General features: G+C 35.2%; 1 protein-coding gene across 2 annotated transcripts; it reads right to left on the reverse strand.

Moving 5' to 3' along the window:
• Positions 1-27: 27 nt before the first annotated feature.
• Positions 28-22,999, reverse strand: LOC118269952 (uncharacterized). Of its 2 annotated transcripts, XM_035585350.2 has the most exons (7): positions 22,983-22,999; positions 20,035-20,396; positions 10,480-10,702; positions 9,336-9,511; positions 8,169-8,295; positions 4,624-4,743; positions 28-3,475 (listed from the first exon to the last, which is right to left on the reverse strand). In XM_035585350.2, exons 2-7 carry the CDS (start codon positions 20,347-20,349, stop codon positions 3,390-3,392), a joined length of 1,047 nt encoding a protein of 348 aa, XP_035441243.2. In that variant the 5' UTR covers positions 20,350-20,396; positions 22,983-22,999; the 3' UTR covers positions 28-3,389. The 2 variants fall into 2 exon arrangements, with proteins under 2 accessions (XP_035441243.2, XP_050562706.1); XM_050706749.1 differs by lacking the exon at positions 22,983-22,999 and having other exon boundaries at positions 20,035-20,806.
• Positions 23,000-23,060: the final 61 nt, after the last annotated feature.

Genomic DNA, 23,060 nt, shown 5'->3' on the forward strand with positions numbered 1-23,060 from the left:
GGTCATAAAATAAAAGTACGAAACAAATTACAAACTTAAACAAAACTTTTATTTAAAATATTCACAATAATAATTATTGTTTATAGCACAATTTCATTCTATGAAATTACTAATTACAGGCGTGAGAATTACATAATCTGTGGGCTGTATATCACAATAAATAAATAAGTACACATAATATCCGACTTGTAGCTTGGAGGGAAACGGCATTTGGGCTTTTAGGAACCAGTGGAAGGTGATCGAGAAATCAGAATCTTAAAAATCTTTAATAATTGCTATAATTCAAAATCTTTATTAGATTTTCTCCTTTAACCCGTCGTGTGCCGGAACGCAGATTTACTCGAGACACAATGTTATATTTAATAACAGTTGAAAATCAAAAAAATACTACGTCTATATAATTTCAAGATTTAAATTGAAGAAAAGCAAAGCGTAAAGAAATTAACACTAATGCAGACATAATCTGTTCCTGACCTTCCATTTTGTTTTCCAAATTATGACGTCACTGGGTATCCCGCCCTAATGCCGTCCGTAATTCCAAGAATTGACTTAACCTTGTTTTAACGGAAAAACGATAACATGTGTAAACCACAGCTTATCATGGTCGTCAAACTATTTTACGATTACTATAAGCATGTGACAATGTAATTGCATCAGTAATTCGCTTGCGTTAGCATAAAATGAAAGATATTATTTACATGAAAGTATACCTATAACACAGAAATATTAAAAACAATTATTTTATATATGGTTTATAGTTATTACCTATATAGTATGTACAAAAGTATTTATATACATTGATGATACAAATTTGTCTATTTTCAAAACTACTCAATTTAGTTTAAAAAGGACATACAACTATGCTAATTGATGACCCCTTTTCTTACCCAGTTCGGTAAAGTCCAGAAAAAAAAAAGAATTAAATGCATTTTTCTTATACATATCGCAGTTATTTTTAATTCCTCGAAAGGTCGAGGTACCAGAGCATCCCATAAAAATTAAATATAAAAAAAATCGACAGTACGAGCATTTTTGTCATATTTGTTGACTTTACAAGTGATATATCATAGTCATAGATAAGTCATAGTCATAAGTACCTACATGATCTCAAACATAGACAGTGCGTTAACAATGTTAAAAAAAAACACCAATTAAAATCCTATTTAGATTTACCTAATCAAAAAACCACATTAGGTATTAGAAATGTGTATAATAAAAAAGTAATTAGGCATGATGAGTATGACACATAAAATTTTATTTGATAAGTAACTAATAGGTAACACTATACATATTATAGGTAAATATACATCATATTGTATAGGTAAACGTGAGTTTCTTAACTTTGGACTATTTATTGCATCATATTTTTACGAAAAATATTTTTATAGTCTCAGATTATTTTTATAAGCCTATAATGACTTATGTTAATAGTGATAGTGACTAAGGCACTTTGCAACTTGACCATCGATTCTAAACATACATGTGTAGGTAATGTTTATGTAAAAGGAATGTAAATGTTTAGAGTACAGAAAATAAGTAAATAGAGAAATCGAAATAACCAGAAATTTTATTAAATATATAATATACTGTACATATTATGTAGGTACATAAAAACAAAGCCGGTTTAGGTACACCATTACTTTTATATTTCAATAAAAACTCGATATATTTTCATGATTTTTGATTTTATAGCAAAGTGATAATAAAAAGAAAAATATAGGCATTTTGTTTTATGTAGGTATAACATGGCACACAATCATTTCGCCTATCTAAACATTGCGAAATTTATGTAAGAACACAATATTTTTAAAGTATTTCGCAAAATGAAAATGAAAACTGCCAAATGTCCGTCATGCATGAAGAAAGAATTATTTTCCCATGACGACAACAACAATATTTAACTTCTTACCTATTATTAGGTATTTACTTATCATAAAATTATGAATATGAGACTTTTGTAAGAACAATAACTAAAAATCATAAAAATGCAATCGTCGACCAACTCTTACGTTCATAATAACCTATATTAAACTATTTTCCCCAAAGCAAACATTTCTATACTACCTATTATTTGTCACATATTAAAAGAAATCTCGGTCAGACCCAATAACTTAGCTATTTGAAGATTTCATACATTTCGTATGAAGCTTACAAGGTAGGTCTACTAGCCAGGTTGCGTCATTTTACGAATGCGTACATTTGTCAAAAATCAGCCTAGACGGAATTAACGTTACCGTTTCGTGGACAGTTTTCATTGTTTCTAAGCAAAATGCAAGCATTTGTCATTTGTAGGCCGCTTATTGTTTGTGAAGGATGGATGCATTCGGCAAATGACGCAAACCTTGGCTGAACAATTCAGTAACCGATCTTAATCCAACCCTAATCCAGGGAATTTGTATTGTAATTGGCCGTATATCTACAGATAGACAATTGATTGAAACTGGCCGTTTGTAGTTATGATCACAGAAATGTTAAGAATAAGAAGTTAATAACTTCTTTACTATATCTATCTATGGTTATAACCGTCAATCTAATAACCTCTTCCAGCCTTCACCAATAGCCGGGTAACTCTGCTAACCGTTCGCAGAATAACAAGCTGGATATTAGTTATCTATTACTGTTTTACTTTTACTTAGAACCTTGAATCTGACACTATGACACGGTTACGAGAGGTCAATACTTTTACCTACACTATATAGACCAGTGGTTCCCAACCGGTGGTCCGTGGACCACAAAAGGTCTGCAGAAGCAAAAAAAAACATGAATACTACCGGTCCTCTGTCTAATAAATACCACGGGTATAGCTCAACTTATTAGGTATATCAAAGGAGGCAACTTATTTAAAAAATCTAACAGACACTATATTTATAATAAGGGAATGAGAAATCTTAGTGTGGGACCACACGAAAAAAGTAATAGTATTAGTCGTTTCTAACTTAACAACATTACAAAAGTGGCCCTTGACTAGGAAAAGGTTGGAAACCACTGATATAGATAGATTAAACAATAAATAAATGTGTTTAAAATTGCATTCTAAATAAACTATGTAGACTACATGATCGATCCACAGTTCTGATTGCTACATATGTAAATAAATTCAAGACTTATACTCCCAAGGGAAACAGAGATGTACACAATTATGTATCAATAACACACACAGGTTTCACCATTTACAAATCTTAAATAAAAAAATAAACTTTAACATAAATATTATCAACACTACATATAACAACGGCTATCCTATATTATACAGATTAAAAATCTTTACACTATAACAACCCTCCTGCCCTCTATCGAAGGTTCACAGCATTGCTGACTCCATACATTAAATAAACTTTGGCAGAATATCAACAATTGAAACTCAGTACCTAACTATGCTATAGCTAATCCTACCAATGTAAGCTAAAACCTAACTTTTTTACGTGTACAAATGTTCTGAAAACAACGTCCCACAGCTTACTGCTGATGCCAAAGGCTGAAACAAAAAAAAAACAATACAGAAATATGAAAAATATAAATATACCAATTATAAGACATAATAAATACATAGAATAACATTTGTACAAGTTAACCAAGGTTCCTATAGAAATGAATTGGGGATGTCCGATTAATTCCAAGTCACAAGGGGACCCAAAACCTTGTTGAATCAAGTTTTTGTTATTTAAGTACTTTGTATTTAATTTTATCGAAGCCTCAGAGTTCTTAAGAAGTGAAAGAAAAAAAAATGAAACCTTTTAATTTATTATTTAACATTAATTTCATTTTCCACTGTCTCAACAGTGCAAAATTTACCAAACAGTCAGTATTAAAAACCAAGTATGTATTTATATATATATGTATGTATGTATGTATGTACGTAAGTGTAACACACACCAAGATCAAAAACACATTGATAAAGCTATAATCAGATGTGACGTAACAGATAAAATAAGTGTAACACCAAAATGTACACATCCAATAGAATTTGTAGTTAAACATTTAACTTCACACCTTTTTTGTTTTAATGTTAGCCAAAGGTGTATCCTACTTATCAAATCTTTTATTTTTGCGAACATAGAAAGGTATGAAATGTTTCCATCATACCAATCTCCTCAAGATGGGCAGACGACCTAATAAAAAGAGGCTCAACGCGCCGCAGAATGCAAGTTGTAAGAACGGGTAGAGTTACTCGTATAATTACCCTGCGACCGAACCAGAGAGCCAAATATCCCTCTAATAGGCATTTTTATTCTGTATAAAGGGTTAGTGGCCACCGGGTTTTAGCAGAGGTGGATTAAACCTAGAGAGTGTCCTGTGCAAGCACCTCAATAGTGCTACAAATTTTTTTTGACGCCGGCGCCACTCTATTCTTTTGGGCACGCTCGTCCCTGGCGCTTGAGGGACTTGCCTCGTTTGCCTTATGCACCTCACGCTTCGGCTTTGGGACAGAACTTGACAGAAGTAAGAGATAACTACTAAGTACTCGCTACTGGACTAAAATGCTAGCGTAATGCGAACAAGGCATTAGAGATAATACAACTCTGGGTTTTTAGTGAAGTAAGAATCCCACACCCCCTGGATTTTCTCCCCAGAAAACTGAACACTAAAAAAGGTACTACAGAGTACCAGTACAAAAAGACTCACCTTTGTCATGGTTGATGAAGTGATGATTGGAGTGGTACCTCTTCATGGCGTAGAGGTAGGTGCCGTCACGGGGCGAGCCATGGTGCACGTAGTAATGAATCATGTCGTACGTCAGGTACCCTGCGGAGATAACAGCGATAAGAGCCCAGGAAATGTATCTGGTTCAAACTGGATGTACCTCGTGTTTTGATAGGCGGTTTAAAAAGAAATGATGCATCGTTTCGATAAAAAAATGTTTAGCAAAGTAATATTAGTAATTTACTATGTAGGGTAGTATTTATTTATATTGTAATATTTTAGAGATTGCTCTGAAACATCTGGATCGAATTTGATCGGACTTATTGGCAGGTAGCTGATCTACTAAGGTGTAAAATAGGCTACTTTTAGTTAGTCACTAGTAGTGATGTCCTACAAAATAGAAAAGTATCGTTTATGACATTTAGATAAAAGTATTGAATTTTACTAGTTGGAAACTACCGTATTATAGACAAAAGGCAAGAGTTGTCTATTGACAAAATAGCTCTACTAATCGCATTGACATTATTTTAAGCCCTTCGGCAACGGATTAGTCTAGAGTTTGAAAAAGAGTTAAAGGCAAACAATGGCAAAGGCAAACAAACAAAACAATGTAACCAAAAATTGTATTAAAAAGTAAATCATTGATTCGATAAAAAAAAAGTAACCTATGGAGATTCTTATATCGTTCTTCTCCATAGGAATCTACACTTTGGAATGAGCAAATAGCTTCACTAGAGGACTGACCGACAGACAGACGTTATTAATATTATTATATTTGCTTTGACGTTCAAAAGTGCCTTCCTGGTCTATTTGAAATAAATGATTTTGACTTTGAAAGCTTCAATGATTTGTTTAACAAAATGCCTACTCTCCTTCTTTATTCTTTTATGGAGATACTTCGGGGTCATCTTTTCATATAAAATAAAACGCCATCCTATCATCACAAACTATTTTAAGAACTAAACACTGATCATTCAAATTACCTATGCATCTGATCCACATAAGATACCTACTCCTATTTACATATAATATTAAACGTCGCTTCCATTACGCACGAGACGCACTGACGTCTGAAAACCTAGGGTTGTCGCGTTTAAAAATGATTGTAAAATCTACGATTCCTTGTGATAATAACTATATTATACCTGTATACAAAAATTATCGGTTATTGAGCTCTTCAGCTCATCTATGATGTCAAGGGATTTGCAATAGTGCCGAACCTCGAAACCTTGTCAAGTCATCAGAAATAAATAGGAATCGATATTTATCATATTATTTTGTACTTTAACTTAAAATGGATTTGAAATATCGCGTGACGTCACTTCTGGATACATTTTATGCGTAGAAATTACGTATTTGCTCCCACTACTAAACTTTGATTCGTTTTATCTAAACACTGTTACTTTAAATAAAAAATGACGTGTCTAATATTTTTTCATTACCTAACTGACGGAGGAAATAGATTTTTAATTTTAATACCCCGTCATCATCCCTTTGATAACCCCTTACTGTCTAATTCGTATTTGCCACTTTCTGAACTACCAAATACCGCTCCCATTTTTGCCTAAATACACATAATTATGTCTCACCTAACCCTAAATTGGTTGAAGATGAGAAGTGTATTGTATCGTGCGTCCATAACGGCTGACGCAGACCTCCCGCCGGCCTGCTCATCACCATTCATCATTCCAGTTCGATTAGGAGTCTAATAATACACGAACACACTAGTTATTTCATAACACATACCTAGATATCTACTGCTTATTGTCTAGTACACAACTGTTCAATGTAGGCATAATTTGATACATCTTTCGTTTATCTTAAGCCAGGAGATTATAATGCAGATTCTAATACGTACGATTGTATAATTAAGTATTTAAGAAGATAATTATGAGATAGAACCAATGAGTGTTATCAGCCAATTGGCCATAAAACGTTAGTCATGATAAAATAAACTTTGCACCATCTAACTAAAATCCAAATCATTATCTACGTATAGTTATAGTTAATATAAAAAAGGTAATTTAAAAATTAAAAACCCGACTGCGTTTCTTTATAATATTAAAATAAAAACCCTAAAACAAGAAAGTCATCGTAAAATTTAAGCAGTCGGGACCCATTCTAGAAAGCCAGCCGTATGAACCCATATTTAGAATGGGTCCCGACTGCTTAAATTTTACGATGACTTTCTTGTTTTAGGGTTTTTTCATTTTAATATTATAAAGAAACGCAGTCGGGTTTTTTAGTTTTTTAAATTACCTTTTTTATTTAATTTTTTTTAGTTTTATTATTTTTGTATTTTGATATATCAAGTGTCACTCTCACATTCAATACGAATCAAACGACCCCTATCAAGCGGAAATCCATCCAAGCTAGAGAGTGAGAAATATTCGAACTTGGCGCCAAAAATCCGCCATTAGTTTTTTTTTATTATTTTGATATATTCAGTGTCACTCTCACAGTAAATACGAATCTAACGACACCTCTCAAGTCAAAATCCATCAAGTCGTTTAGGCTAGAGAGTGAGAAATATTCGAATTTGGCGCCAAAAATCCGCCATTTTGTTTTTTTATTATTTTGATATACCCAGTGTCACTCTCACAGTAAATACGAATCTAACGACACCTCTCAAGTCAAAATCCATCAAGTCGTTTAGGCTGTAGAGCGTGCCAAACAATTATACATACATACATACATACATACATACATACATACACTCGAAAAACATAACCCTCCTTCTGGCGCAGTCGGGTAATAAAAGAGGAAAGAATTATTAAGGAATGTTTGCATAGAGTAATCTTCAAAACTACTCGACCGATTTTAAAAATTATTTCACTAGAAAGGTTGTTTTTCTAGCAATAACATAGACTATCTCCCTGAGAGAAATGTTCTAAATTCTCATGGGCAGAACCACAAATATAAAGCTAGTAAAAAATACATTATTTAACTATCTAGTAGATATCTATGTGTAACTTTGTACCTAAGTAAGGTTAATCCTACAGTGTAAGTACTTATGTACGTGGATAATTATTGGCATTCCTATTACGGGAGTTTTGAGAACGGCTTATCGAAGTATATAGATAAGAAACAATATCTAGTCACAATCTGATAGGCCTACTACATGTTACGTGTGTACCCTGCCAACGTTCCACATGTCTACCTGTACAAATTGATCCAATATATGATACTAGCTACTGTCAGCGCCTTCGCCCGCCGTGTCGTGGGATTAAAAGTAGCCTATGCGTTATTCCAGATCTGTTACAAATTTCATCTCAATTCCTTCAGCTGTTTTGACGTGAATGAGTAACAAACATACAAACTTTCGCATTTATAATATGTCTGTCTATAATATAGAAAGTTAATGAGGATCAGTCAAGTGCTATTCTAGACGACAAATCAGTATTTATTATGCATTTCCTTTTTCCATTGATAACTCACAATACTCCTGGATTAAATACATTTTCCAAAAATCTCATATATGTGTGTAGCTGATTTCTCCCAAAAAGCAGTGAAAAATATAAACTTACCAATGAGTCCTCCAGTGAGTTTAATGAACGAGTAATCGGCGAAATACTGCAATATTGAATATATCACGACGGACAGTACGAACGCTGGGATTGGCGGGAACACCTGACGGAGCCCGTCAAACGGAACCTGTGGAATAATACAGAATTTGGAGAAATATGCTATGAGCGGAATTAAAAGTAAAAATCTAATGTATTGTTAGTATTTCGAGACTTTTTAATTTTTTGCCACTAATTCAACTAATGGTAAGCGATAATGTGGCCGACGTTGGAGTATGCCTACCTATAAGCAACCTATGCACTCGAAATACATAGGCTTTATTATCCTTCTGGAAACACAGATTCTGGAAAGGAGCGGTTCACACAAAGAACACTCAAACATACGAACATTTTTATGAAAGCCGTCAGCTAGTCAGAAGCTTAGAAATCTGATGGCGGGTCTCAAATCGAGGACAGTTGGCATTTCAATCTCATCTCACACTCAGTGTCAAGAGACAGAAAAGGTGTTTTGGATGAAAGTTGCTCTAGAGAGTACCTATGTATTTGCAACCACTACCTATCAGGAAGCTTGATCTGAATGAATCACGAGATGATAATATACCCACGTATTAGGTGTGCGTAGAAGGCTGACGTAAATGTCTGATCATGATATAGTTTTATCACAAATAAATCAATGTGTTTAGACAGATTACCTACTGTTAAACGAGATCCCACTGATAGATTCTACTTATACGATACTAAGTGATAATCCTGAATGAAAGAATTTGACGTGAATCATTTATGAATGACTACTGCAGGATATCCTTGTTCAAGCAATATTTGCAGAAAAAAAAATCATCTTTGAGTTGTATTGTGGCGAAGTGACTGTTAAAAGATTTGCGAAATTGATCTAAAGAAAAATAAATAGTTGTTATTGAGACTTTTTAACAATTATTTGATACCAATAATCTGTAATCTAGAGATAAATTTCTGTTTTACGTCTTCAAAAAAAATATAAACTCTAAAGCCGTTGGTTCTACCTGAATTTTCTCAGACTGCGTTTGTTTTCCACCCTAATAAATCTTCTTTAGGTATGCACTACAAGAATAAAAGATTAAAATCGAACCGACAAATAAAATCTACCCAACTTGACCTTATTAACATCGGTCATCATCGTGTTTGAGAACTCACCTTATGATGCATTCCATGTATGAGGAAATGTAACTTAATCATCGTGACTGAAGATCCTGGATTGAGGTGGAACACCCATCTGTGTAGACCGTACTCCAGCATGGTCCATAATATAACCCCTAATACTATGTGATAGATATACTGAATGTTTGTGAGCGACGGCTGCTTACAGGAATCTGGAAAGATAAATGACACATTGGTGGATAGCTTTTGAAGCTTCGGAATTAGTTACAGGACATATTTTATGTCTCTATTCTAAAGGGAAGTAAGAGATTAAAAACTTCCTTTTGTCATTCTTGTCCTGTCTATCTTTAACGACCGTTTCTTTTTGATTAAAATAGAAACCAGATATTTAAACTTTCACAGATCTCGTCTAACTTACCGAACGTATACGAATTTGAGCAAATACAGTTACATAGTTTAGTCGATCCCTATTTTATGTGTACTGTGTACATAGTCCTTAATTTAAATCCTTACAAAACAAAGTAATAAAATTAATAGACGACCATGAGGTTTTTATTAATAACATAGCAACAAGATTCACACAATCAGTGGTATTAAATAGCCCAATTAATTAACTCAGTCTATCGAGCAAATTATCGCAATATTTAGCTAGCATTCCGACTGAAAATAGTAGACTTAAGATATAGACCTCCAAAATGTAGATTCAACAGAAATAAATAAATAGATAATTAAGACAGTGGAAAAAGTGCTTATAATATATTTATCACCTTTACACCTATGTGGATGTGACTATGTACAGCACTATTTTGCTCGACTAGTTTCAACCAACGCCAGGGCCCATAATCAGTTACATTAGTAAACCGACTACCTACCTAGCCAATTTTATTTATTAAATCTATACTAATATTATAAAGCTGAAGAGTTTGTTTGTTTGATTGTTTGTTTTATTGTTTGAACGCGCTAATCTCCGGAACTACTGGTGCGAATTGAATAATTTTGTGTTGGATAGTCCATTTATCGAGGAAGGTTATAGGCTATATAACATCGCGTTACGATCAATAGGAGCCGAGCAGAGCGGGTGAAACCGCACGAACCGCGGAAGTAGCTAGTATAATATATTTTACAATAGTTATAATACAAAAACCAATTAACATTTTTAAAGAAATATGTGCAGACATACCTCCGCAAGCGACCAGCTCCATATACTGTGTGACTCCAAGGTACAATATGATTGGCACCCAGAACATAGGCACCAGGTACCAAGGTGTGTACGTGAGACTCTCCAGCACAGGGCTGGCGAAGAGCCTGCACTTCCTATACACTGCTGAGTTCACCCACGTGTCGTAGTGAGGGGCGATGGCATCCAACTGACTCAATAAAGGTTTTGACCAGTCTAACCGCGCCTGGAACAAAGGAAAATGGAGCTTAAGTTATGCCTATTATAGTCATCTTCAATCTAACCGTGTATTGGCTACATTTGTCTCTATCCCTACTTTTTTTTGACAGAGATTGTGTTGGTCACTAGAGCTCTTTGATAAACCTGAATCTTTAAAAAACGCCGATCTCCAACCATACTGTCAAACGTGGAGATTAAAACAAAAAGTAAGGAAAACTTTACTCCAGGCATGGACTGTCATGGGTTGGAATGGGTCATTTTGAGACAGTTGGGATAGAGTCATAACAAATTTCATCACAAAGTCCATAATTCCTTGCGAATAATTTCACAAAAATCCATCTTTTATTTGGTAGTCGTCGTCTTTTCCACCCATCTACGTTTTTTATCAGCCGCTTTGTTACAAAATGCAGTCATAAACGTGATAAGTATTTTTATTGCCGATATGGTCTAATTGTAGGCCTTGAGCTTGATTCGAATGTCGAGGATAGAATCATTTCTCTTGTTGTTATGATATTCTTTCCTATTACACATTTAACAACCCGGATGAAATAAAGGCGCATGATATTTGATAGAAATGTTATCAGTTGTTACCAGCCTAATCTAGATCTACAGACGAAGTGGTAGACAGAGTTGAACATAATCAATGTCATTAGCATCATCATCTGTTGACGATCATGTTGTAAGAGTGCACTGTTGGACTACGGGCCATGGACCGCCTTTCCAAAGGGGAGTTGGCCATAATCTTCACGTGGCATGTGGTTTGTTTTAATATCGCAGTTTTAAAGAATTAGGTTTATCAGATAACGCTAAAAAAACATTCCACTCCTACTCCAGCTCTTCGATAGTATTCTGTGTTTCCGACCCAGAGATCCGGAAATCAGACAACGCTGCTACCCGGTCTCGGATAAATAATGATATAAAGGCGCATGTGGCAAATGTAGTCCCTCAGTCGATTCTTATGACATCCACACGAAGAACTATGGAGCTGGTGTAAAATTTATTCTACTTTACCGTATACCGTCACCGTACGGCTAGGTTAGAGTCATAGTTACATATTCGTAACACCAGTACTTCACTAGAGTAATGTCCAATTACTCAAACGCTACTCAATTTTAAGACACTCTCAACACTAGTTCTGTCGCTATCAATTCTTTATAAAATGACAGAGATAGCACGATATTTAAGTGCAACTTAAAATTGAGTGCCATTTCAGTATTCGGGCATAAGTACCTAATATTGAATCAAAGAGTATCATAGATATTAATAAATAGTAGCAGAGTACATAAGAGGCACTATTCAATATTTCAGTCACTATAACTAGCCTTGCTTATCAGTCGTTATCAACATCGAAATATTGCGATAATTTGATGAAAAATAACATCGGTATTTAGCGGTTAGCAAATGAAGTATGTGCAATATCTACGTACGTAAGTACTATGTATACGTAGATATGTATGTAGCGATGGCAATACTTTTTAATTGGAAGTTAATTCAAAGAAAATTGAGAACGTAGAGATCAGCTGACAGGCATTTACTCATTTGATTTAATTAAGCAGAAATTAAAAAAATTAAGGCCTTATATTATGTACCTAAATTCAATACAAATAAATTATTATATTCTGTTCTATTAATTGCTTGAATATAAAAATAGGTAACAGTACCTAATGGTTACCAAATGTAAGAGTGTTTTCATCGGAGTTTAGCATATTTCGTTTTAGGCTAGGTCTAGATTATTAACCACCACAAATGGTGCCCAGTAGGGCTGATGCCGACCGGAGCTGCGACCTACCTAGCGGGTTACCGGGGCTCCGGCTCGAAAAACAGGAGTAGGAACAGGGTGGTTGGTGATTTTCCTCCATAAAAAAAAAACATCCCAAATATTAAGATCGGTACTGGAATATCAGAATCGCGCTCACGACAACTACACCTCTACTAAATACGTCTATAACTAGATAACTAGTCAGATTATTCCGAAAAATAAAACCCTGTCACGTACCTATGTACGTGCAATAAGTACATAGGTACATCCGTTATCATTTGTTATCTACTTCCTTCTAGTCCGATGAATGGGTCTTGTAGATACAAGTATTATGTTACAAGCATTCAGTCCAGATTATCAAGTACGTAGGCTGTGCAATCCTAAGAAGCCCAGTCATTAGTAGTGGAATCATTTTTAGAACCTACATAAGTACCTTAATACTTAGAATCTTTAGGTAACATGCACCTATTGTGTCGTTAAAGGAACTTTTTGGACTCTTAGGTTGCTTTTCTACCAGACATGTGTTATGTAGCTACACTACGAAGATTTGATACCTTAGCTGCAAAACTATGTGACCTTTTCCATTGATACTAAGCTACCTAGCTGTGATGAATGATTGATGGAAGCCAAACACATCCATAGCAACATAGCATAGCACATCTCTGGTGGAAAAACATTTGCTCTTACAATCAAACATTTTAAATATTATCACCAATTTTTTTATAATTTCTCAGTTAGAAAAACAATGTTAAAGTATTCAAACTCCGAACAGTATAAAATAAAATTTAAAAATAACTAATGAAATTAGATCCACATAATACCAACATATTGCCCGTTCAGAAACATCTTTCCTCTATCTAAACTTACAGGGCCGTATTTAGGTGGGTTGCGTGGGCCCCACCTCATATTACCGTTCCAAACTTCCTACAATAATGATAAGTATTGTTGCTTAGTCGTCTTAGGTAGCCATGACTTTGAAACGTTTCCAAAGCAATAACATTTCGAAGAATCAACTCCTTGTTATATTTCAAATCAAAAAGCTTTGTTACTAAAGAATAGCATCGGTTTATAAAAACGAATGTTTTGATTACGTAGCAAAATAAATACAGGGGCAACCTGTGTTGCTTACATACACGAGGTAAAGTCCCTAATATTTTAAACATTGATTGTAATCATGACGTCGCATTAAATAATTTCCTACATAGTTAGAAACGCACTGTTTAAGGTTTGTTGCTTTGCTACTATGGACCATTGCTACGCTACTGTGAAACGTCGTGCGAGTTTAACTACTTTTTGTGAATCATCCAATGCCTTCTCCCGCAGTGGGCGACGAGTGTCAGACTCTTACTGACTAAAAACCACTCCGTTCCTACTCCTGCTTTTCGAGCCGGAGGCCCGGTAAACCCGCTAGGTAGTCTAGGAGTTTAATTACCTGTGCTGATTTTACGTATTGGGGGAAAGTTCTAATCAGATTAAATCACAAGTGCATTTACATAATATGATTTGAAATGTTAAATGAAATAGATAGGTACATAAGGAGAAGACACTAGAAAGTCAGCTAGTATGTTCAGTACCCTTAGTACGAGTTTGCATTACGTTGAACGAAAACGAAACGAGACCGTGTTCGGTGCTCTGATTGGTTGCTTCATTCGCGCCGGCCAATCAAAACGGCGAACGCAGTCTCGTTTCGTTTTCGTTCATCGTAAATCAAACTCGTACTAAGGGTACAGATGTACCCGTAGATATTTGTCTTGCGAGCATGATTTACGCAATACAATAGTAGTAATTGTAATAATATTGTAGTAATCAATAACGTCAAGCATATGATAGTCTAGTTGACCCTATTCTGATCTGTCAATCGGTGTAATACTTTAATTATTTTATTTGTCACAAATTGAGCTTCGCCATTCACGGACTGTCTAGTTGCGCTTACGTCAAGATCTCAAGGAACCATACCTAGATCTATAAATTAATTGAGAGACAATCGAAATGTTAGATAAACACAATATAGCCTCCAGCCTATTTTCAGGACCCCCACTTTTATGAAAATAATATTGTGTCTGATAAGCAAACAAGGGAAGCTATATAAAACGTCAATGTGCAGCATTTGAGAAATTATAAATTAATTAAGCATTAAGAAAACCGAAAGTAGAACCTTCATACATAAATGTGCCAATTTACATGGCAACACATAAAGAACTAACTACTTCGCTTGACTCACGCCTCAGTCAGCTTGCCCCATCCATTAATAAATTAAAAACATAGATTTGTGCCAAGGCCACTGGCAGAATCAAATAAATATGCCTTTGTTGTCACACTGAGCTTGAAATATTGTGTTTTAGGAAATCATGTAAAAAATTAAGTAGGTATAAACCTCTTACAATAGACGCCTACTTATTGGTAAGGGTCTCTCGTGTCACAGCTGAATATACTTGTATTCCATTCGTGTCTGTTGAAGTGTCAAAAAATTAAGATGGCGCGGGGACAGATTTAAAAATGGAACGATTCTTTTAGACTTCAAATAAAGCCAAGGAGGCTTTGTTATCTTTTCGGTAGAAAATATTTGGATCTTTCTTTGATCATGTGATATTTTATGTACCACGGATAAGAGACTGTGGAACATCTAATGAAGACAATACCATGCATTAATTTAACAGTGAAAATAATTGTATTTGTTAGTAGTACCTATACACTTTTTGGTGCACATAATAATTTTAACTATTTTATGCCATAAGTGTAAGTAGTGTAGTGTGTTAAATAGAAGTATTAGAAGGCGAACCTCGTCGTATACGATACGATACGCTCTGTCGGTACTACCTACAATATCAAAATTTCAGTAAAAGTTTTTCTAACTTTTAGACAAAAATCAATCTATCAGTGAAATGTGTCCAAAAGTTTTTGTTACAAGCATGCATACAACCTTAGAAACTCAGGCGCTTAAAATATTAGTAAGACAGTATTTTTCTGCTGGATAGTGGCTATCTATCAACTCTTTAAAACCGACCGTAATAAAATTAATCCCTGTATAATTACGCGTTATCGCACGTGTTGTTGCATTTCACCGAAAATTTAAAATATTAATATATATGGCCAGGTTAGATATAAACACTGGCCTATCAGTCACGCATACATTGATAGCCGCGGCCGCATGATCTGATAACAATAACATTACTTACAACCGCTTACGTACGTACGAGACAGTACGTATCTAATAAATACTCAATGAAATTCATGCTGAAAAAATAATAAGCATTCATTGGTAAATTCTCGAGCTTCGTTAATGGATTCACTTGTATAAAAACTATTGGGCAAGATCTTAGTTCCGATTCTTGAGTGAGTAAATATTTAGATTTTAGAATTGTAATTTCAATTTTGGTAGTAGTCGTAATATACTAAATGTTACCGTATGTACCTAATTGCATAGATATGTTAAATAAGGATCCTTGTTACATGGAATCCGCAATAAAAAAGAATTTTAAGGCTCTTGTTCAATTGTTCTTGTGACTGTCAATTACTGAGCCTTGTTATTACAATTTACCTATTGACCCTGATATGTCCTGAAGCTGCGATCAAATATTGAGGGTTTAGTTTAATAACTGCATGTTGCATCCTTAAATAAATCGGTAACCTAACTACAGTTCCTAATCCGCTTGCAAGCTTATCAAGGGAGAAACATCAGGGAAAAGCATTTGTTCAACATTAGACATCTCCAGAAGATGATGATGGATTTGCCTAGGTATAATATTTTCAGTAATAGCCGACAGCATTTTACTCAATGGCTATCATGGGACGGATAGTTTATTTCCGTCCACAATCTTGAGGAAAATAAACTAAATGACTAAAATTAGGTACTAGACTTTGTTATCAAGATCTTTAATTAGCCCATTATGATAAACACAGTGTTATTACTGAATTGGTCATATCATTACGTCATTTCTAAATTATCTTCCTTTACTCATGCAAATTAGTATAGGTAATGACCGTTTATCAGATTTGGTATAGGTACCTATCCTTACTATACCTAATTGTCGTGAATCATAGATATAAGGGCTAAGCACGGTATTAATTTGATAATATAGACATTGATACACACTTAACAATATCCGGAATACAATGTGTTCTTCTATGCGACATGCTATAATAGGTGTAGATGGCATCATGAATTATGGGTTTTTTTCTTTCAAACTATGGTTTGAATGAAAATAATATCAATTTCCTCATTCAAAAGTAAACCCGACTTCTTCAGTTATTGATTTTTGTAAAAAGTAAGTGACGTATGCCAGCAGAGGCCCGGGTCCACATATGTAAAATCTCAAGAATCCTGGGTATGCCACCCGAGCCTATACCAAATCCGGCCCTGACTAAAAATTACATTATTTGGATTTAAGATCCCCTAGATACTATTTAATCCCTGACGGAGATTTTATTTCCATGCTTAAAACACATACATACTGATATGGCATCGAGTACTGTGAGAATCGAGAACTCAGAGCCCCTTTGCTAAGCAGTTGCGTTTGAAATAGAACTAAACCACTAAAATAATTACAAAAATAAGAGGACCAGGAGGAGGAAAGTGGTAAAAATCGTCTCGAAATCGACCCCAAAAAAGCCAAACAACAAATTATGAAATACTTAGTCTAAAAAGAAAACATGGTTTTAACCTCAGCTTGACAACATACGCGTATACTGACCTTAATTGCATTTGGTACTTAACGTGACGTGTCGTCATAAGCGTCGTGGCCCGGAGGTTAAGGTGCTCACTTCAATCATAAGGGTGCCAGTTCGAAACCTAGCTAGCAAATAACAATGTGTTTTTTTTTTCAAAAACTTTCCTACCAATTAGGAGACAATTTGTGACACATTTATACGCAACTAGCTGTTTACATATATTTCAATTGAACCGCGCACACATAGTCGTGGTGGCCCGAAGGTTTAAGACGTCCGCTTCTCATGCATGAGGATGCGGGCTCGAAACGTACCAATGTGACTTTTTCCGAGTTAGTACACACCACTGACAAACGGTGAAGGAAAACATCATGAGGAAACCTGGGCTCATAATTTCTAATTATAAGTTTGAAATCGCCAACCCGTATTGAGCGAGCGTGGTGATTAATGTTCAAACCTTCTCCATATGAGGAAAGGCCTTTGGTCAGCAGTGACCACTTATATAGGCTGTCGATGTTTTTGTGTATGTTATATGGATCACAAGTATTGTGTCATAATAAAATTTCCAATTATAGACACTCGTGTTTATAGTAAGACATTCGATTTATATTTACACTGAGTGTATAATGTCGGAGCCTATTTCATACGTTTATTTACTCTGTTCTGCCCCTTAAGTAATACGTATAAGTGCGGCTGCCCCAATAAAGTATATTCTATGTTCCTTCAAAACGTTTTATCTGACTCATAAATTATAGACATTTTTGTCTGATCGATAACAAATAGGCCGATAAGGATAACGAACGCGACTCTTACAAACGTGATAAACTGAACTATTGCCAATTTTTGTTAATTTTTGTCACTTTTACCTGTATTTTGGAGATAGCTTGTAGTTTATCAGGCCTTTGTATTGACTTACTTGAGTACTTGAGTACTTGCTTCGGCAGTACATACCTATACTAAAATTGGACTTGCATTAATCGATAAACGGTAAGTGGCAACGATCTTTATTTTATAACCGAATTACTAAAAAGGAGGAGCACCCTTACACCTCAATAGCGTAAGGTACCATCTCTGGTGGAAAACCACCCTAAATAACAGGACTTTCTTTTTTATGTACCTACCTAGATGTGTACATAATATTAAGTAGGTACATCCCCGCGTAAATATCTATTGGTGAACGAAATTCATTAACTAATAAATAATGATATTAAAATAGTATTACTTTACCCAATAGAGATAACATCGACCTTATATTTGTGAGGTAATTTTCTTTTAAAAGTTATTTTTTACCGTTTATTATAATTTAAGACATGACCTTTTATTATACTACCTTTCATTATAATTTAAGTTGTAAACAACTGCATTTTTTATGGAGTGGGGTGGCAAACCAGAAAACGGATCACCTGACTGAATAAGCAATCAGCGCCACCCATGGACTTCCACAATAATTAAGGTGTTACACGTGCATTGCTGACCATTTGGAGAATTGGACCTCCTGTAAACTCCCTCACCCGGCGAAACAACGAAAGCATATAAATATTACTAGGTATCCAATACCACATGTGCTAGATAAGACGTAAGCTCGACTGCCGTACAAGTAACGGATCGCGAAAAGTTGTATTGATGTTTTTTTCGATTTATAAGTTTTTCAGGAATAGCACAGAGTCTGGAATTTTGCCATATAAGTAGGCTCCTATACATGGCACTTAAAGAAAATCGTGAAATATTGTATTATATTTTAAATGGTTTTAATTATTTTTTTTAATGGATAAGGCGATATTGCGATATATCGAGTACTTACAAAGATGAGTATAGACTACAACATTTTCTGTGTAATGTAACGTTCTTACGAATGGTACAATACAGGCAAAAGCTTAGCCAAAGTTTCCAGAGCATTTTAGAAGGATGGTACACTAGCTAACTTACTAACTTTTCATAGAGCAGCTCGTTGTTCTGTTACAAGTACGGGGGCCTACTCCGGTTCTCAAATCCAAAGTTTCGTTTAATTTTCGGCCGTAGGTTTTATTGATTTACTAATAGAATTACTTGAAATAACGTTTTATTTTTAATTTCATATCAAAACCTATTTATTTATCTTCATTTCATTTGTTCATTTTTGTTCACAAAGGTTCGCAATAAATGGAATTGTAGTACGAAATTTGCGAAGTTTCGGACGAAACTTCGTTTTTCGTTGAATTAGAGTAGACCCCCAGTTTCGGTAGTCTATACTCATCTTTACGTATAACATCGTTATAATATTATAATTATAACGCAGTGCTTTTTATTACAGACTTGTATTATACTACTTTTCATATTATGAAAGCTCTAAGCCACACTGTTATGAGACCTTGACACTGTTATGTATTTTATAAATAACACCATCTCATTAATTACTGGCTTATACATTGTTTACTTTCTTTATTTTATTGTAGCAGTACATAGGTACCTATATAGTTTTAGATCAGCTACTGACAGTTTCTACCAACCCTTACTTGGGATCAGAGGCGTGATGTTAAATATTATGTACTGGCTGATGTTTATAAGCAAATGCTCACAAAACTGAATTTCAGTACGAGTTTATTTTATTCTGTGATCACTAGTATGGAAACTTTCAAGTGAAATGAGCTTTTGCTGAAAATGAGTACGCAAAGCGTTACCTACTTTTTTCACTTAATTAATTTAATTGAGGTCGCATTTCTTGTCTCTCTCTCTCCCTATGTGTGCACTTGTTTCAAAATATATCTTCGGAAATAGAACTATTTAACCAATAAAAAAAAAATGGAATAAATACATCGATTTTTGAACACCAATAACATGGCTCTACACCTAAAGACCCAAGATCAAAAGGAGGTAAGCAGAGTGATAAGAAATAAACATCTACACAGAAAACAGAATTACTGAAAACATAAACAAACCTCTAGTTCCTCCAGAAACTTGATTTGCTCGACTTCCCTCGTGTCCTCCTCCTTGGTAATGATCCTCCCGTTCTCACTCACTGCACCGGTCAAGTTCACATCCTTCAACTGAGCACTGTCCACTTTCAGGTCACTCATCATGTGGTACGCACTGTTACTGTGGCCGAACTTGGCCATCGCTTGCACTATGGACTTGTCTTTGTAGTGCTTGAGGGTGTTGACTCCCCCGGGGTGGTCGCGCATGAAGCGGACCAGGTCGTACCGCTCCCCGTTGAAGGTGACCGGGAACCGCGCGCCGGGCTGTCGAGCGTCCATGGCGGAGCAGTGTGGCGCCGCCCGCACCCGCGAGCAACCTGTGCCGACTAAAGCACGTTATCAGCGGCCGTGTCCCGTGTGATACGAGCAGATGTTTCAGCGCCTACCACTGGTGCGTGCAAACTGATTCACGGACGCGCCTTGCCTTGCTACCTCGCCGATTAGTTTAGCATCAGCGCTATAAATGCTCGTAAGAAATTAGTGGCGCGCCTAATGGCCCTGACTATTAACTTGGAATATTTTTGTCTAAGTGTTTGGTAGAATGATTCTAGTTCTAATGTAAGTGGCCTGAGTCTAGTCTATACATTCGTTGGCGACGGGTCGTAGCTACTTGTCGACTGTTCTTTCATGAACGTAACATTTGCTTTCACATTTCCTGAGAGAGAACTGAATTGGTTGAAGGTGATCACGGTCACGAAGTTATTCTGTTCAATATATTTTTAACTACTCTAGGTACCTACTACTTTAAGCAGAGTTCATGTCTATGAACGTGGTTCCATAGAAATAAGCTAAACTTTAAAGAGCTATTTCATAATACATATCTATTTACAATGACCTATAATTGTATTATACTTATAGTCTTATAGGCACAGTTTACAAGATATGTATGTAGGTACGTAGATAGCTATCTAATGAAATGAAATCGATTTGATATCGACTTCGCCCTTATAATCCTGATTGACATGCCTATCCATATAAATAAGCTGATTATCAATAAGTATACCTATATTGATTAAACTATTTCAGGACCAAGTATTCATTCGGTTAATGAATCATTCGATGGACTATAAAGTCATAAAACTATAAGTACTATTTTATTAGCAGAATAGTGATAAGCACATTCCTGTACAAGTGGGGTAATCCCCGGATAGTTCCCTAAACGGAGAATTTGAGAAATATTGAATGCTCAGTAGGTAATAAGTGAATAGTAAATGTAGATTCTGAAATATCTATAATTTTTAATTTAATTATTATTAATTTGTCAATAATATTCCTATTAGGCCTACGTGATAGAATAATATTAGATAGATATCCTTATCCAAAAATAAAATGGGGAAAAAAACATCGCTACTATAGGTACCATATATACCAATACAGCGAATTACCGCGGAAGTAGTCCATATATCCAACATAAAGTTTTAAGGAAATAAGTACCTAATTAGCAAATGAAACATGAAGTTAATAGATCAAAAAGTCGGTTAAAATTCTCTATCTCAATAACTACTTTATTTATTTGTATTGTCACAGTCACTTATTAACTTTATTGTGATTTCTATGTGAGTATGAAGTTCCATTGGCCATTTCTGGTCTTCTTCATCAGTTCCAAAGGTTACTTTTTGACTGTAAATGCTTCAATTCTAGATGAATATACCAAAATCACTATATAGTTCCCTATAATATTTGAGGAGTTCCCTCGATTTCTCTAAGATCCCATCATCAGATCCTAACTTGGTGACAATGGGACCACCTCAGAACTATCTACTTTCGAACAAAAAAAGAATTTTGAAAATCCGTCGACAATTGACGGAGTATAACTTTATTGTGATTTCTTGTGAGTATGAAGTTCCATTGGCCATTTCTGGTCTTCTTCATCAGTTCCACCTCTTCAAAGGTTACTTTTTGACTGTAAATGCTTCAATTCTAGATGAATATACCAAAATCACTATATAGTTCCCTATAATATTTGAGGAGTTCCCTCGATTTCTCTAAGATCCCATCATCAGATCCTAACTTGGTGACAATGGGACCACCTCAGAACTATCTACTTTCGAATAAAAAAAGAATTTTGAAAATCCGTCTACAATTGACGAAGTATTCGATGAACAAACATACAAAAAAAAAAAAACATACAAACAGCCGAACATAGTACCTCCTCCTTTTTGTGAAGTCGGTAAAAACAGAACTAGATACTAGATAGGAGGTGTTATTCACGGCCAGTTTGAAGAATCACTCCGAGGTGTCGAGGGGCGCGCCTGTTGATAAGCTCCCTCATTATTTTAAGAGCCCCTCACTTCCCAAAGTGTCGGACTACAAAAAACAACACGAAACATTCCCTCTTGAAATCGTTCAACAAGTACCTACCTAGGTATTGTGTTATTTTTTCTTATGTCATAAGTTGGTATACGAGCCAACGGATCACCTGACTGTAAGCAAACGCAACCCATGGACACCCAAGGATATTTATAAGTACCTAATAGTGCATCAATTTACCTTATTTTTGATTCTCAATAATTTGACTGTACCTAACTGTTATTTGGCGCAGTGGTTGGGCAACCGGCTGCGGTAATTTAAGTTATTTAAGCATGATCTTTGAGTAGGTGTATCGATTCTCACTATTAAAGCTACTTCATCATATAAACTTTTTGCTGCGGACTGCCTAGCGGGTACCGGGGCTCCAGCTCGAAAAGCAAGAGTAGGAACGGCGTTGTTTTTAGTCAGTAAGAGTCTGATACTACCTCCTCGCCCAAGGCGGGAGAAGTCATTGGATGACTTTCCCCCCTCAAAAAAAATCATATACCTACTTTGTCTTTTACATTGTCATAATTCGTTGGATAACTAAATCAAAATCTATCGTGAAATTAAAATAATACCTAAGATATTCTCACGCACAAGATATACATAATATTACTTACCTACAATATATAGTTATGTATAACAACCACGTTATAAGTATTTTGTATTATGGCATTTGGTAGATTTGCATGTAAGTA

This window comes from Spodoptera frugiperda, chromosome 30 (genome assembly GCF_023101765.2).
Source record: "Spodoptera frugiperda isolate SF20-4 chromosome 30, AGI-APGP_CSIRO_Sfru_2.0, whole genome shotgun sequence".
Taxonomy (NCBI): domain Eukaryota; kingdom Metazoa; phylum Arthropoda; class Insecta; order Lepidoptera; family Noctuidae; genus Spodoptera; species Spodoptera frugiperda.